This window comes from Rhincodon typus, chromosome 18, assembly GCF_021869965.1.
Source record: "Rhincodon typus isolate 14 chromosome 18, sRhiTyp1.1, whole genome shotgun sequence".
Lineage (NCBI taxonomy): Eukaryota > Metazoa > Chordata > Chondrichthyes > Orectolobiformes > Rhincodontidae > Rhincodon > Rhincodon typus.
In genome coordinates, this window is record NC_063349.1 from 473,532 (window position 1) to 487,613 (window position 14,082).

The following is a 14,082-nucleotide window of genomic DNA, read 5'->3' on the forward strand; positions in this document are numbered from 1 at the left end:
GGGGTTGATCTATGTGGGATGTTCTTCAGAGGTCGGTGTGGACTCAATGAGCCAATTGGCCTGCTTCCACACTGTAGGGATTCTAAGATTCTCCTCAACTCAGCTCAGTTGCTAGCTTCTTGTATTCATGGACAAGGACTCAAATCCCTTTCTCTGTAGTTTTTTTTGCAGTCTTTCTGCATTTAAATAATATTTAGCTCTTCTATTCTTCCAGCCAAAGTGCGTTACCTCACATTTCCCCACACGTTTTTTGTCCACTAAATCTGTCTAGATCTCTTTGCAGATTCTTGTCACCCTCACCACTTGCCTTCCCATCTTCTTCCGTAATTCCTTTTTATATATTTAAAGCCGCTCTTGCGGTCCGCCTTGACATTATTTGCAAGTTCACCTTCAAAGTTCATTTTCTCCATAAGCTTTTTGGTTGTCTATTGTTGGTTTTTAAAAACCCAATCCTCTAGTTTGCAAGTAACCTTTGCCACATTGAATGTTTTTTTCTCTCAATTGTAAGCCATCCTCAACTTCCCTGGTTAACCATGATTAGCTTATCCCTTTACATTCCTTCATCTCTAAAGATAGATCTTTCCTGCGAGCCATGAACTATTTCTTTAAAAGTCTATGATTGTTCCTCTACCATCTTTGCTGCTGAACACCTTGCACACAGCCCACTCCAGCCAGCTCTATGCTCATTCCTGTAATTATCCTCAGTAAAATTTGATGGAATTCTTTCTGACCCAATCAAAATTGAATTCCAAGTTCCAGCATGTTGTTGGCACTGTTTCAGAAAAGATCTGACATCATTTATCAAGCTCACCTCATTAAATTGCCAATCACCACCAGGTCCAAATTAGCCTGATTAGATCCACAACTTCACCACTCTAAGAAACCATACCAAATACACTCCATGAATTCAGCCTCATGGTTTTCCTTCCTAACCGGACTATCCCGATCTACATGAAGATTAAAGTCACCCATGATTTTGCTTTTGCTGCTTTTGCTTCATACCCTCATTATATCCTAATTTGTTCTTTGCCTAAACATCTAACTATTGTCAAGGGCTCTACAGACTACTCTAACCAGTGCCTTTTTCATCTTTTATTTCTTAACTCAACCCATATGGATTATATGTACTGATTCAAAATAATTTCTTGCCATTGTATTTATTCCATCCCAAAATAACAAAGCTATCCTCTACTTCCTTTCCTTTCAAAAAAGGAACATATCCCTGGATATCTAGTTCCCAGCTTTTATCCCCTGGGAACCATGTCTCTGTAATGACTACAGGACAATATACATTAACTTGTATTTGGGCAGTTAATTCATCTATTTAATTCTACACACAATGCACAGTCAAATCAAGGGAGTCATTAATTTTGCCTTTTTAACCATTATTTCCCCTTGGTCCCTATTTACTACAGTTTTTCTATATTTGTATACTCTGCTCCTTCCTATACCACTCTGGGTGTTGTTATCAAAACAGGTGCCCTGTAATTCTGCCATATCCTCCTGCTTTAAGTCTATATTTCTCCTCTCCTAAACCCTCCTCTAGCTCACAGCGCTCTCTACAGCCCTAGTTACTGAGTCACCAGGACACTGGGCGCAGCACATCTCAAAAGAAGCGCATCCTGCCAAAACAGTTCCCTTCTACTCCTGTCCTGGTAAGAGTGCCCCATGAACTTGTTGCAGTCCCCACTCCCGTCCACACAACTTTCAAGAACCTCATGACTGTTGGACGACTGAAGGGGTGTAGGCTCCTCAACTGTAAGCCCCCTCCTGCCTCACCTGCAATCACACCATCCTCTTCCTACTCACCAACAAATTTTAAAAGTAGCTACATCGGAAGGGTGTGACCACTCTCTGGATCCAAGTGTCCAGGTAATTTTTGCCTTCCCTGATGTGTCGCAATACCTGCAGGTCAGATTCCAGCTCCTCAACTCAGATCCAAAGTTCCTTGAGCAGCAAACACACTACAGATGCGTTCGCTTGGGATCACATTGATCCAGCAGCTCCCACATGTAGCAACAACACATTACCACATGATTTAACTTATAAATTAATTACTTGAGATTGCCTGGCCTTTACACTTCATTGTACTGGTATATTGTTTTAATTAACTAAAAGAGGAAAAAAAAATCAGCAGTATCAATCTAATACTTAAATATCTATACTTAAGTAGGAACACCACACTGGAGACCTAAAACGCAAACCAAAGACCCAACTGTTACTTTAAAGACCAGTAATATTCAGCAATACCACTTATCAGCTAGCTTCTTTCCTTGCATTCATGTCATACCGTGGTTCATGTGGTCACTCACTTCTCAGTGCAGGTTAGCCTCACCATCCATGCCTTTTATCCTCTCCCACTCACCTTTTACTCTGGAAAAGTTTACTTCTTGCAGCAAACCCTAGTTAAAGCACCTCTGCCCCATTTCACACCGAATTTCCACTTTGAAACAATAGTAGTCAGTCAGTAATTCACTCGACCTTTGTCTCACTTGCCCAAGGTCTCACACTGCTGCAGTCCTACACTAACTGTGCTCCTTACAACAACAATGGGTGCAGGGACCACACATCCCACTTGGCTTCTGTGCAGAAACTGGCAAAAGCACCCAAATTCATGCAGGGGTCATCATTCAGCCGCAATGGCTTCATATTTTCTGCCATCTTTTAGCAGTGTCAACTGAGTCAACATTATGGCCATTCTTTGGCTGAAGCTCAGATCTTTGCCATTCATCCCAGTCTGTGTATATTTTATCTTCCTCATGGAAACTAACCTGAGGACGAAACAGCAAACCTGCCAGCTTGAAACTGCAAGTGTAAATTTGACCAATTTGTTCCTCCTACTTAACACCCAATTGCTCAGCTATCCCACAAACAAGGAACTCAGTTTTTTTTCTTGCGAAGAGGGCTTTGCACGCATATACAGTATCTGCAGACAGCCCACACTGCACCAAACACTTGTTTATGGTTCCTCATGTGGTCTTCAAAATGTACTACAACCATGTGTTCCTGAGTTCTTTTTTGCAAATTTACCAGTCTCTCAAACAAGTGGGTTCGCTTTATTTGAAAGACGAAAACTCAAATACACATTACAATAGAATTCGATAAACAGCTATAACTCCCTGGGGATTCTACATCCACAGCCAACACTACAGCAACACAGCCTGCTGGAACATCCTCATTCAGCAACGATACATGCATGTCATTTGCATAATCTTAATGTGACATTGCCATCTTTTCATCATTCGGTCGTTTGTGGATTACGCCAATTCTACTTTTATTATGCTGACAGCTCTGTCCTTTTTTCCTACTGCTATTTTATTCTTGAAAAGTATAGCGACTGCACTATTTTTTGCCGATATCTATCTATTCTAAGTATACTATAGTTTGCAATGTTGAATTCCTAATTTTTCTGCACTCTTGTCTCAGTAATCTATATTATGCCTAGTTCTTCCCAACGCTCAATTGCCTCCCTGTTTTATAAGGGATGCTGTGAGCATTGCTGTACAGACAGTGTAACTAATTCTTAAGAGTTCTTGTCACTTTATTTAATTTGTTGAAGCGTACTGATTATTTCTAAGTATAAAAATTTTACCCTGTTAAACTATAAACTTAATACAATATTCATTTTTCAGTTCTAATTTAAACTACTGCTGTGGTTTAAAACAGAAATACATTAAAACTCACCAATGAATCACTCACCTGCTCACCTAATCAATACATCAGCTATCAACGTCTCCTGCTCCCCCCTCAGACCTTTCCTTCTTTTAAAAAAGAAGAAACAGCACCTCTTCCTTTACTGCACCAAATTACCCCATTCACCAAATGTGCAAGTTAAGTGTTTTGCATCTGTGTTCAACTGGATTCTGTACATTAAAAAAAACTTGTTAAAGATTTATAAAAAGAAAGAAAGTAGCTAGTTTTGGTGAAAATGGCTGGCATGGCTGTCAACGTTCAGAATAAAATCAGAATAAATCCACTAAGCACTTCTGTTCTAAACTCCGTGATCTGGCAAATGGAGTACAATCTGGCAAAGTGGAAAAATGTCCATTTAGCAGAAAGACTAGGAAAGCATATTATATCAGATTTAGAACCTGCAGATCTGAGATGCAACAACATCTGGATGCCCTGGTGCTCGAATTATAGGCTAGTATACAGGTACAGCAAGTAATCAGGAAAGCTAAAAGAATGCACTGTTTTGTCAGCAAAATTGAATTCAAGTGTAGAGAGGTTATACTTCAGTTATATAGGGCATTAGTGAGACTGCCTCTGGGGCACTGCATACAGTACTGGTCACCGTACTCGTGAATTGATATTAATGCTCTGGATGCAGTTGAGAAGGTTTCCTAGACAATGCCCAGAATGAGTTGATTGCCTGACGAGGAAAGCCCCGACAGACTAGATCTATATCCTTTAGTATAGAAGAGTCAGAGGTTACTTAATTGAAACATACAAGACCTTGTGGGGACTGTTGACCAGGTGAATGTTGAAAGGACGCTTCCTCTTGTGGGAGAATTTAAAAGTTATGGTTTAAAAATAAGTTGTTGCCAATTTAGAAGAAAAAGAGGAGGTGAGGAAACATGCTTTATCAGAGGGTTGCCTTTGAGTACCTGCCTACGGAACTGGATCATCCCCAATGGACTACAGTCTACATTTAAGCCTTTTCAATTTGGCCCCAACTGGGACGACCGCTACATTCAGAACATTGATATCCTTCAGAAGCGTTTCTCCCTGCGACTCCTGAAACACACACGCAGCAATGCGCCGGCATCTCCTGATACTACAATTAAGCCTACCCCAGCTCAGAGCCTCCCTCTCCCAGACCTGCCAAGGACCTCTCCTGTTTTTTTATTCTTTGCGGGATCCACAACCTGAACTCACAATTCTACTTGGTTTTATTGGACACTAAAAACCGAAAGTACATTAAAAACTTACTCGTGCCTGCCACCTTACCCAGGACCTTCCCCACCATGTACCCACTGCCATTGGCCATGTGGCCACCTTCACAGCACCCATGGATTACGTCACATCCGCCAGTGCCCGGTATGCCACTTCTGGTACAGCAAACACCATCGACACCGCTGCTGATGCCACCGTCGCCTCCGTTTCAGAGACCGACACCACAGACCTAGAGGACGCCGCTGCCACCAACATCCAGGATTTACTGGCCTACGCCACTCCGCCCGACACCAACCCACCCACCACCTCCACAGCCAGCAGCTCCAGAGGAGACAGTAGCACCCAGCCTTGCCGGGTCTTCACCATCCCCCCCAGACCTCCCTTTTACTGAGGACGAACGGTCAGTCCTCAGTAAAAGGACTCACCTTTATCCCCCCCAAACATCAACGAAGACAATTCATGCTTGAATGTTGAACAGTTTTTTCACCATCTTCGCCTCCACGCTTACTTCTTTAATAGTGAGCCTAACCCTCCCTTCTACTGACCCCTTCTCCTGCCTCCAACACACCCCCTCCTCCTGGAGGCCACCCCAAGGCCTCCTACCCTCCCTCAACCTATTCATCTCCAACTGCCGTCGCGATATCAATCGTCTCAACCTCTACAACCTTCTCACCCACTCCAACCTCTCCTCCACAGAACGTGCAGCCCTCCGCTCCAATCCCAAACTCACCATAAAACCCGCAGACAAGGAAGGAGCAGTTGTAGTACGGTGCACTAATCTCTACATCGCTGAGGCCAGACGCCAGCTCTCTGACACCTCCTCCCACCGCCCCCTTGATCATGACCCCACGCCCGACCACCAAAACATCATCTCCCAAGCCATCCACAACTTCTTCACTTCAGGTGACCTCCCATCCACAGCCTCCAACCTAATCGTTCCCCAACCCCGCACCGCCCGTTTCTATCTCCTTCCCAAAATCCACAAACCTGACTGCCCTGGTCGACCCATTGTGTCCACCTGCTCCTGCCCCACTGAACTCATCTCCACCTATCTCGACTCCATTTTCTCCCCCTTGGTCCAGGGACTTCCCACCTATGTCCGTGACATCACCCACGCCCTCCACCTCCTCCAAAACTTCCAATTCCCTGGTCCCCAACACCTCATCTTTACCATGGACGTCCAGTCCCTATACACTTGCATTCCCCATGCAGCCCAACCAGACCCCTCCACTGACACCCTCATCCACTTAGCTGAACTCGTCCTCAGCCTTAACAACTTCTCCTTCAATTCCTCCCACTTCCTACAGACAAAGTGAGTGGCCATGCGTACCCGCCTGAGCCCAAGCTATGCTTGCCTCTTTATAGGATACATGGAACAATCCCTCTTCCAAATCTACACTAGCCCTATCCCCCACCTCTTCCTCCGTTACATCGATGACTGTATCGGTGCCGCCTCATGCTCCCACGAGGAGCTCGAGCAGTTCATCCACTTCACTATCACCTTCCACCCCAACCTTAAAGTTCACCTGGACCATCTGATACCTCTCTCTACTTCCTGGACCCCTCTGTCTCCATCTCTGGCATCCACCTGGAAACCGATATCCATTGCAAGCCTACCTGGAATACACCTCCTCTCACCCACCTTCCTGCAAAAAGGCCATCCCCATTCCCAAACTTTTCCGCCTCCGCCACATCTGCTCCCGAGATGAGGCATTCCACTCCCAGACATCCCAGACGTCCTCGTTTTTCAAGAACCGCAACTTCCCCTCCAGTGGTCGAAAACACCCTTAACCATGTCTCTCTCATTTCCCGCAACTCATCCCTCACACGCCCTACCCACAATAACCACCAAAACAGAATCCCCCTCGTCCTCGTCCTCATGTACCACACCACCAACCTCCGGATCCAACGCATCATCCTCCGACACTTCCACCATCTGCAATCTGACCCCACTACCAAAAAGACATTTTTCCCTCCCCACCCTTATCTGCTTCCCAGAGGGACCACTCTCTCTGTGACTTCCTTGTCCGCTCCATACTTCCCACCAGCCCCACCACCCCCGACACTTTTCCCTGGAACCACAGTAAATGCTACACCTGCCCCTACACCTCCCCCCTCACCCCCATCCCAGGCCCTAAGAAGACCTTCCACATCAAACAGATGTTCTCCTGCACATCTGCTAATGTGGTATACTGTATCCGCTGTTCCCGTTGTGGCCTACTCTACATTGGGGGAAACCAAGCGGAGGCTTGGGGACCGCTTTGTGGAACACCTACGCTCGGTTCGCAACAAAACAACTGCACCTCCCAGTCGCGAACCATTTCAACTCCCCCTCCCACTCCTTGGACAACATGTCCATCCTAGGCCTCCTGCATTGCCACAATGATACCACCCGAAGTATGCAGGAACAGCATCTCCTATTTTGCTTGGGAACCCTGCAGCCCAATGGTATCAATGTGGACTTCACAAGCTTCAAAATCTCCCCTCCCCTGACCGCATCCCAAAACCAGCCCAGCTCACCCCCACCTCCCTAACCATTCCTCCCACCTCAAGCCCCACACCCATCTCCTACCCACTCGCCTCATCCCACCTCCTTGACTTGCCCGTCCTCCCCGGACCGGCCTATCCCCTCCCTAACTCCCCACCTACATTCACTTTTACTGGCTCCAACCCCACCTCTTTGACCTATCCGTCTCCTCTCCACCTATCTTCTCCTTTATCCATCTTCTATCCACCTCCCCCTCGCTCCCTATTTAGTTCAGAATCCCCTTCCGCTCACCCATTTCTGAAGAAGGGTCTCAACCCGAAACGTCAGCTTTCCTGCTCCTCTGATGCTGCTTGGCCTGCTGTGTTCATCCAGCTCTACACCTTGTTATCTCTTATTATCAGAGGGTTGAATGTTTTTGGAATTGCCTTCCTAAAATGGCAGTAGATGTAGATTTAAAATCTTTTTTAAGACAGAGGTAGACAGATAGATAGGTGAAAGACTATTAGGGATATGCAGGAGTGTAGAGTTGAGGTTAAAATCAGGTCACCTATGATCTTATTAAATGGCCTAGCAGGCCCGAAGAGCTGAATTGCCCACTCTCGTTCTTTGTTCATACTAGATGCTATCTACCTAAAGAAAGCAGTCTGGCAAATTGGGATTGGACAAGTACGCTGCACAATAGTTTCTATTCAAAAAGAAGAAAAACACACACACCTCTGGTCAACTGCGTCATAATAAAAACACAGCTGTAGTTGCTACATGCTTACCTTAACCAATCGAGTTTGGCTGATAACACAAGGCAGGCTGTACAGCTGGTGCACAAATGCTTTCAACTCATGGACGCTCAGCTTTGTCCGAGTCTTTCCACCTTCTGATTTATTTCTAAAAGTCAACAAAATAAAAGGTAATGATCACAAGCATGTTTTCAAAGTGTTTGATTTATTTGAATTTGTTTGAGAAGTTTCAGCCTTTATCCATAAACAGCAAGCTCAAAGTTTAGTACATGGGTTTCTGGAGCACATTTCTTTGCATAGTCCAGTGTTTGTCTGCAGGCTACGCTCAAGAGAATGCTGTTGATACCTGGATGTAAGAAACAGGAGCACTAAAATTATTGGTCTTAACAAATGGACAGCTGCTACAAACGGACATTAAAATCTGGCCCACTTCTCAAGATGTAAATTCTCCAAAGTTTACTGAATACCACTCCTGATAGCTAGTGAATTTCTATTTATTCCCTGGATGTCTCCCTTTCCAAGATTCTTCCCCATCTCTCAGTAGTCACAGAGAATGGGCGCAGTGCATGTAAAAGGCACCGAACATACAGACCAAACTATTCCTGTACTAGCTGCAGTACTTATAGAATCCCTATAGTGCGAAAGCAGGCCCTTCGACCCAACAAGTCCACACCGACACGCCGAACGGCATCCCACCCAGACCAATTCCCCTACCCTTTCCCTGTAACCCTGCATTTCCTATGGCTTACATCTAATCTACAGATCCCTGAACACTATGGGCAATTTAGCATGGCCAATCCACCTAGCCTGCACATCTTTGGACTGTGGGAGGAAACCAGAGCACCCAGCAGAAACCCATTCAGACATGGGGAGAATATGCAAACTCACACACAGTTGCCAGAGGGTGGAATCGGGTCCCTGGCACTATGAGGCAGCAGTGCTAACCACTGAGCCACCATGTCGCCACCCCTGCCCCACCGTGCCTCTGAATCACAACCCCACTCCAGGGTTGGAGCACAAAAATCAAGGGAACACACCAACGAAGTACTGAAAGAGTGCTGTATAGTTAGAGGTGCTAGCTTGTGGATGAGAAATTAAACAGAGACTGCACCTGCCTGTTAAACTGGATGTAAAAAAAAATCTCTTAGCATTATTTCAAAGACGACTGGGGGGATTATATCCAAATATTTTGGCTGATATTTATCCCTCGCATAACATCACAAAAATGATTATGTGCTTATTACAATATTTATGGGAGATTGCCGAGTGCAAATCAAATACATGATTCCTACATTATAAAAGTGAAAGCACTTTAAAAGTACTTGTAAAAGGCTTTGAGTCATCTGGTGGTCATGAAAAGCACCAAACAAAATGCAAGTCTGTCTTTCTTTTTGAAGCAACTACTCCAATCCCCCAACATCAAGCAGCCAGTTACAATCAACATACCGGCAGTTAAGAATGAAACAGAAGCACAAATTTTGTTGGACATTTGGCTAATTCTCTCAATCTTGCCTTTTACTTAAAAAGGGGAATTCTTAAGGACTATCCATTTTCCTTCTCACTTTGCCAAATTCAAGGGCCAGAATCTGTTCACTCTTGAACTGTATTCAGCCAAAGATACATCTTATTCAAAACAGTTACTCTTCATGAAACTGAATCCCTCCAATCCTATCAGGGAGCAAAGAAATAGAAATTTCAATATTGGTTCATCTAGCTTCAAAACACCGACTAAGGACACTGTTGGAAAAGAAAATGTAATAAACTTAAAGACACCAAGAACAACATGCAGACATTGTATCCCTACAAAGTTCAGGAATGGAGAAACCTACTAGGGACCCAAAATCAATAGGCTATGGTAAGAAAGCACTAGAACTTCTGAAACAACTTGGCTCCTGTCCTCATACTTGGCTGACCCAGATCTTAAAACTCACGCTCCAAGTGGTGGCCATCAAATTAATCAGTCATTCCAAAGCTGGCAGCCAGCTATTGTCCGATTTCACTATTATGGAGTATTTTAAAAATTTTTGAGCATCATATTCTTACAAAATGCAGTATAGGATGTTCTGGCATTCACCATGTGTACCCATGCAGCACAATGGCCTGCTCCTAAAGCTGTCTAGAGGGTATCCAACTGGAGTTGGGACATTGTTGAAATACTCCTTGGTGGAGTCCATCTTTGGCAATGGATAAGTACATGAAGTATACCAGCTAGTGGACTACCACAAAAAACTCAGTGTTCATCCTAAAGCTGTTTAGCTTGGAGTCACAGATGTCTACAGCATGGAAACAATCCTTCAGCCCAACTTGTCCATGCTGCCCAGTTTTCAAAATTAAACTGCATTTGCCTGTGTTTGGTCCATATCCTTCCATACCTATCCATCCATGTACCTTTCCAAACGTTTTTTAAAAACGACAAAATTGTACTTGCTTTCACCACGACCTCTGGCAGCCTGCTCCACACGCTCACCACCTTCTGTGGAAAAAATTGTACTTGTCTCCTCTCACCTTAAAATATACTGAAATGACCTACCAAAAACCACGTCCTCTAAAGTTCATCCATGCTACCCATCCCCATCCTTCTGCACCCTAGACGAGACGTTTAACAAAAGGCATTACAAAGCTGATGGACTACTGCTGCACATGGTGTCTCAAATAGAATCCCTCTAAACCCACAGCCATAATGCCAGTGCTAAAAAAGAACAGCATATGTACAGAGACAGCCACAACTAAAGCATGAATTCAACCCAACATAATTAGACTGACTCCAGACAGGACCCTGCCCTTTTGAAATTGCTGAAAAAAAAGGAAGCGTCATAAGTCAAAACCAGAAACAGCCTGCTAACTAAAATGACTGGATTTACCTAGGCCACTATACTGCCTGGGTTTCAACACTTGCCTGATCATATTCTGCAGCAAAAAAAAAAAAAGTGGCAAAGGTTATCTTACACACAAATCTTGTTGACACATAAATGAATGCAACAGTGTGCATCATGATTGAAACCCTTTACTGTACCTTGCTCATGGTAAGTCACACTCCCACACATCTGCCCACTGATTAAAACCCCTCAAATTGGTTGAAACCATCCCACTCCACAATAACATGTTGAGTTCACCTACACTCCTCCTTCCATCTCACACCCCGTATAGAGTAACCTCCTTAAGCTTTTATGGTCTACTTTTGGGTTGAGGAATTGGAAACACCATAAGTCACTAACAAGTTCCTTGCAACAACCCCATCTGTTGAATGGCAGGCTTTGAAACAGCATGGCTAGAGTGGCCTTTGCTAAACAGGTTGAGGACAAGCAAGGGCCCTTGCACAGGCAATATTCACTATTGGGGGCCTCAGCATAAACCAGTTGTGCATTTGTATAGCGATACAAACAATGCTACATACAATAAAAGCAAATCTTCTTGACAAACTAATAATCTTCAGCTCAGCAAATTAAGAGATTGTTTGGTTTTGGGGATCCAAGTTCACTAAAAATTGGAGGAACACATCATCAGATAACCCTAGATGGATAAGCAAAATGTCAGATATCTCAAGTGAGTAACAAAAGGGTTAAGATATCCAGTCCTTGAAGAAATACTGCCTTCATCCATTAGACATTGACTGCTTTGTCATCTTCCAAAGCACAGGTTGTCGTAATTTGCTTTATGGCCTACCTATAGAGACAGGGTGCTTAAATAATTTGTGCTGTGAACCAGCACCAAATCAAAACTTATTCTTTCATGAGACGAATGACAGTGAGAGGCACAGGAAGTGAAGTGCAAAAGAGACATGGGAAGAGAAAGAGAAGTGGGTAGAGGGGAGCGAGGATGCAAGGGAATAATGTGACCAAGAGGACAAAACACAGCAAGAAAATAGAGTAATTTTGAAAAAACAGCATTAGTTTTTCACTGCAGAGCACGAGTCTCCATTCTCCCTGATATCCCACTGCTTACCTGCTGCGCTGCTTCCTGCTGACAAGCAGCTGGGCAATAGAAGCACAAGTCTCTGCCTCTTTCACAGCTGCTCGCAGTTGCCGCAACAGATCATTTTCAGGAAATTTCTTCTCTTCTGCATCTTCCAGGAGTATTTTCAGCTGGCAGAGATCTGATCGAAAGGGAGGATAGCAATAAAGCTCTGCGTCACATCTATACTCACCAAATCAATAACTTGCAAATAAGCAAGGCAAAACAGCTTTAAGTGAGCTGAAAGAAGAGAATCAAATTTATTTCCTCTGATGGCAATGAAATAACTGCAATAGCTATTCTGTAATTAGGCGTGGGGATGAGATTTAACTTGTATTTAGACCTACAACCTCTCTCTCAATGTTGGCAAAACAACTGATCATTGACTTCAGAAAGAAAGGGGAACACATCCCGATCCACATCAACCGAGTGGAAGTTGACTGCCTCAAGTTCCTAGGAGTGACTATAACTGACAATCTGTCCTGGACATCCCACATAAATGCGACGCTCAAAGCGGCACAACAACACCTCTTCTTCCTCAGGCAGCTTAGGAAATTTGGCCTGTCGATAAAGGACCCTCACCAACTTTTACAGATGAATCACAGAAAGCATACAATCTGGGTAAATAACTGTTGCTCAGAACCATAAGAAACTACAGAAGGTGGTGTGCACAGCCCAGACCATCACGGAAGCCAACCCTCTATTCATGGACTCCACTTACACTTCTTGCTGCCACGGAAAGGCTGCCAACATCAAAGATTCCTCCCCACCCTAGTAATTGTCTCCTACAACCTCTTCCGTCAGAAAGATACAGAAGCTTGAACGCACGCACCAACAGGTTCAAGAACTTCTTCTCTACTCTTATTAGGCTGATGAATGGACTCCCTAACTTCAAATAACGTTAGAAGTCACACAACTCCAGGTTATAGCCAACAGTTTTATCTGGCATCACAGGCTTCGGAGCACTGCTACTTCGTCAGGTGAAGGGATGAGAAGCACACAGGCACAGAATTTATAGGCAGAGAGATCAAAAGATCTTACAAATGGTGTGAGCAGAGTATCATCAGACTGAATGATAAGTCTCTGCAGGTGATCAAGTATCAGACAGTGCGAGTAAAGCATCAACAGCTGAATAGCAAGTGAAGGGATAACCTATGATCCAATTAATTGAGACAGAGATAATCACAACAAATTTTTCAAGGTGTTGAGATGACATGTTCAAGAAGCTATACACCATCTGATTTTCAATTTGTTGTGATTATCTCTGTCCCAATTAATTGGATCAGAGATCAGCCCTTCACTTGCTATTCAGCTGTTGACACTTTAATCACCTGCAGAGACTGGTCATTTAGCCTGTCGATACTCTGCTCACACCATTTGAGAGATCTTTTGATCTCTCGCCTATAAATTCTGTGCCTGTGCTTCCCTCCACTTCACTTGAAGGAGCAGTGTTGCGAAAGCTTGTGATTTCAAATAAACCTGTTGGGCTATAAATCTGGTGTCATCTGATTTCTGACCTTGTCCACCCAGTCCAACACCAGCACCTCCACTTCAAATAATGTTTATCTTGCCTTGCGCACCTCCTGTGTAGTGTAACCTGTATGCCTCATTGTCTAAGCACCCTATGATCTGTATGTCCTTCATTACTGTAATCTGCCTGTACTGCTCAAAAACAAAGCTTTTCACTGTACTTGGGTGTACGTGACAACAATAAATCAAATCAATTAATCAATAGAAGAATGAGAGATCTAATTGAAGTGTACAAGATTCTAAAGTAGATGTAGAAACAGTGTTTCCTTATATGGGATAATCTGGAATGAGAGGTTGTAGTTTTAGGATGAGGGATAGCAGGCCCACAACAAAAATAAGGAGAAATTATTTCTGTCAAAAGGTTCATGATTCTGTGAAATTTACTAACCCAGAGTATGGCAAATACTGGTACATGAGTAAATTTGAAGAGATAGACAGATTTTTACTTAGTAACAGGATGAAGGGTTATGGAGAGCAGGCAGG

At 43.9% G+C, this 14,082-nt stretch overlaps 1 protein-coding gene across 1 annotated transcript in view; it reads right to left on the reverse strand.

The window, feature by feature from the left end:
- The window catches only part of kdm5a (lysine (K)-specific demethylase 5A), a 197,881-nt gene that overhangs the window by 93,094 nt on the left and 90,705 nt on the right, over nucleotides 1-14,082 (reverse strand). The window contains exons 16-17 of the mRNA XM_048607799.1: nucleotides 12,061-12,211; nucleotides 8,152-8,266 (exon numbers count right to left, since the gene is read on the reverse strand). Of these exons, the coding sequence (XP_048463756.1) occupies nucleotides 8,152-8,266; nucleotides 12,061-12,211 (266 nt within the window). The remainder of the gene's footprint in view (nucleotides 1-8,151; nucleotides 8,267-12,060; nucleotides 12,212-14,082) is intronic.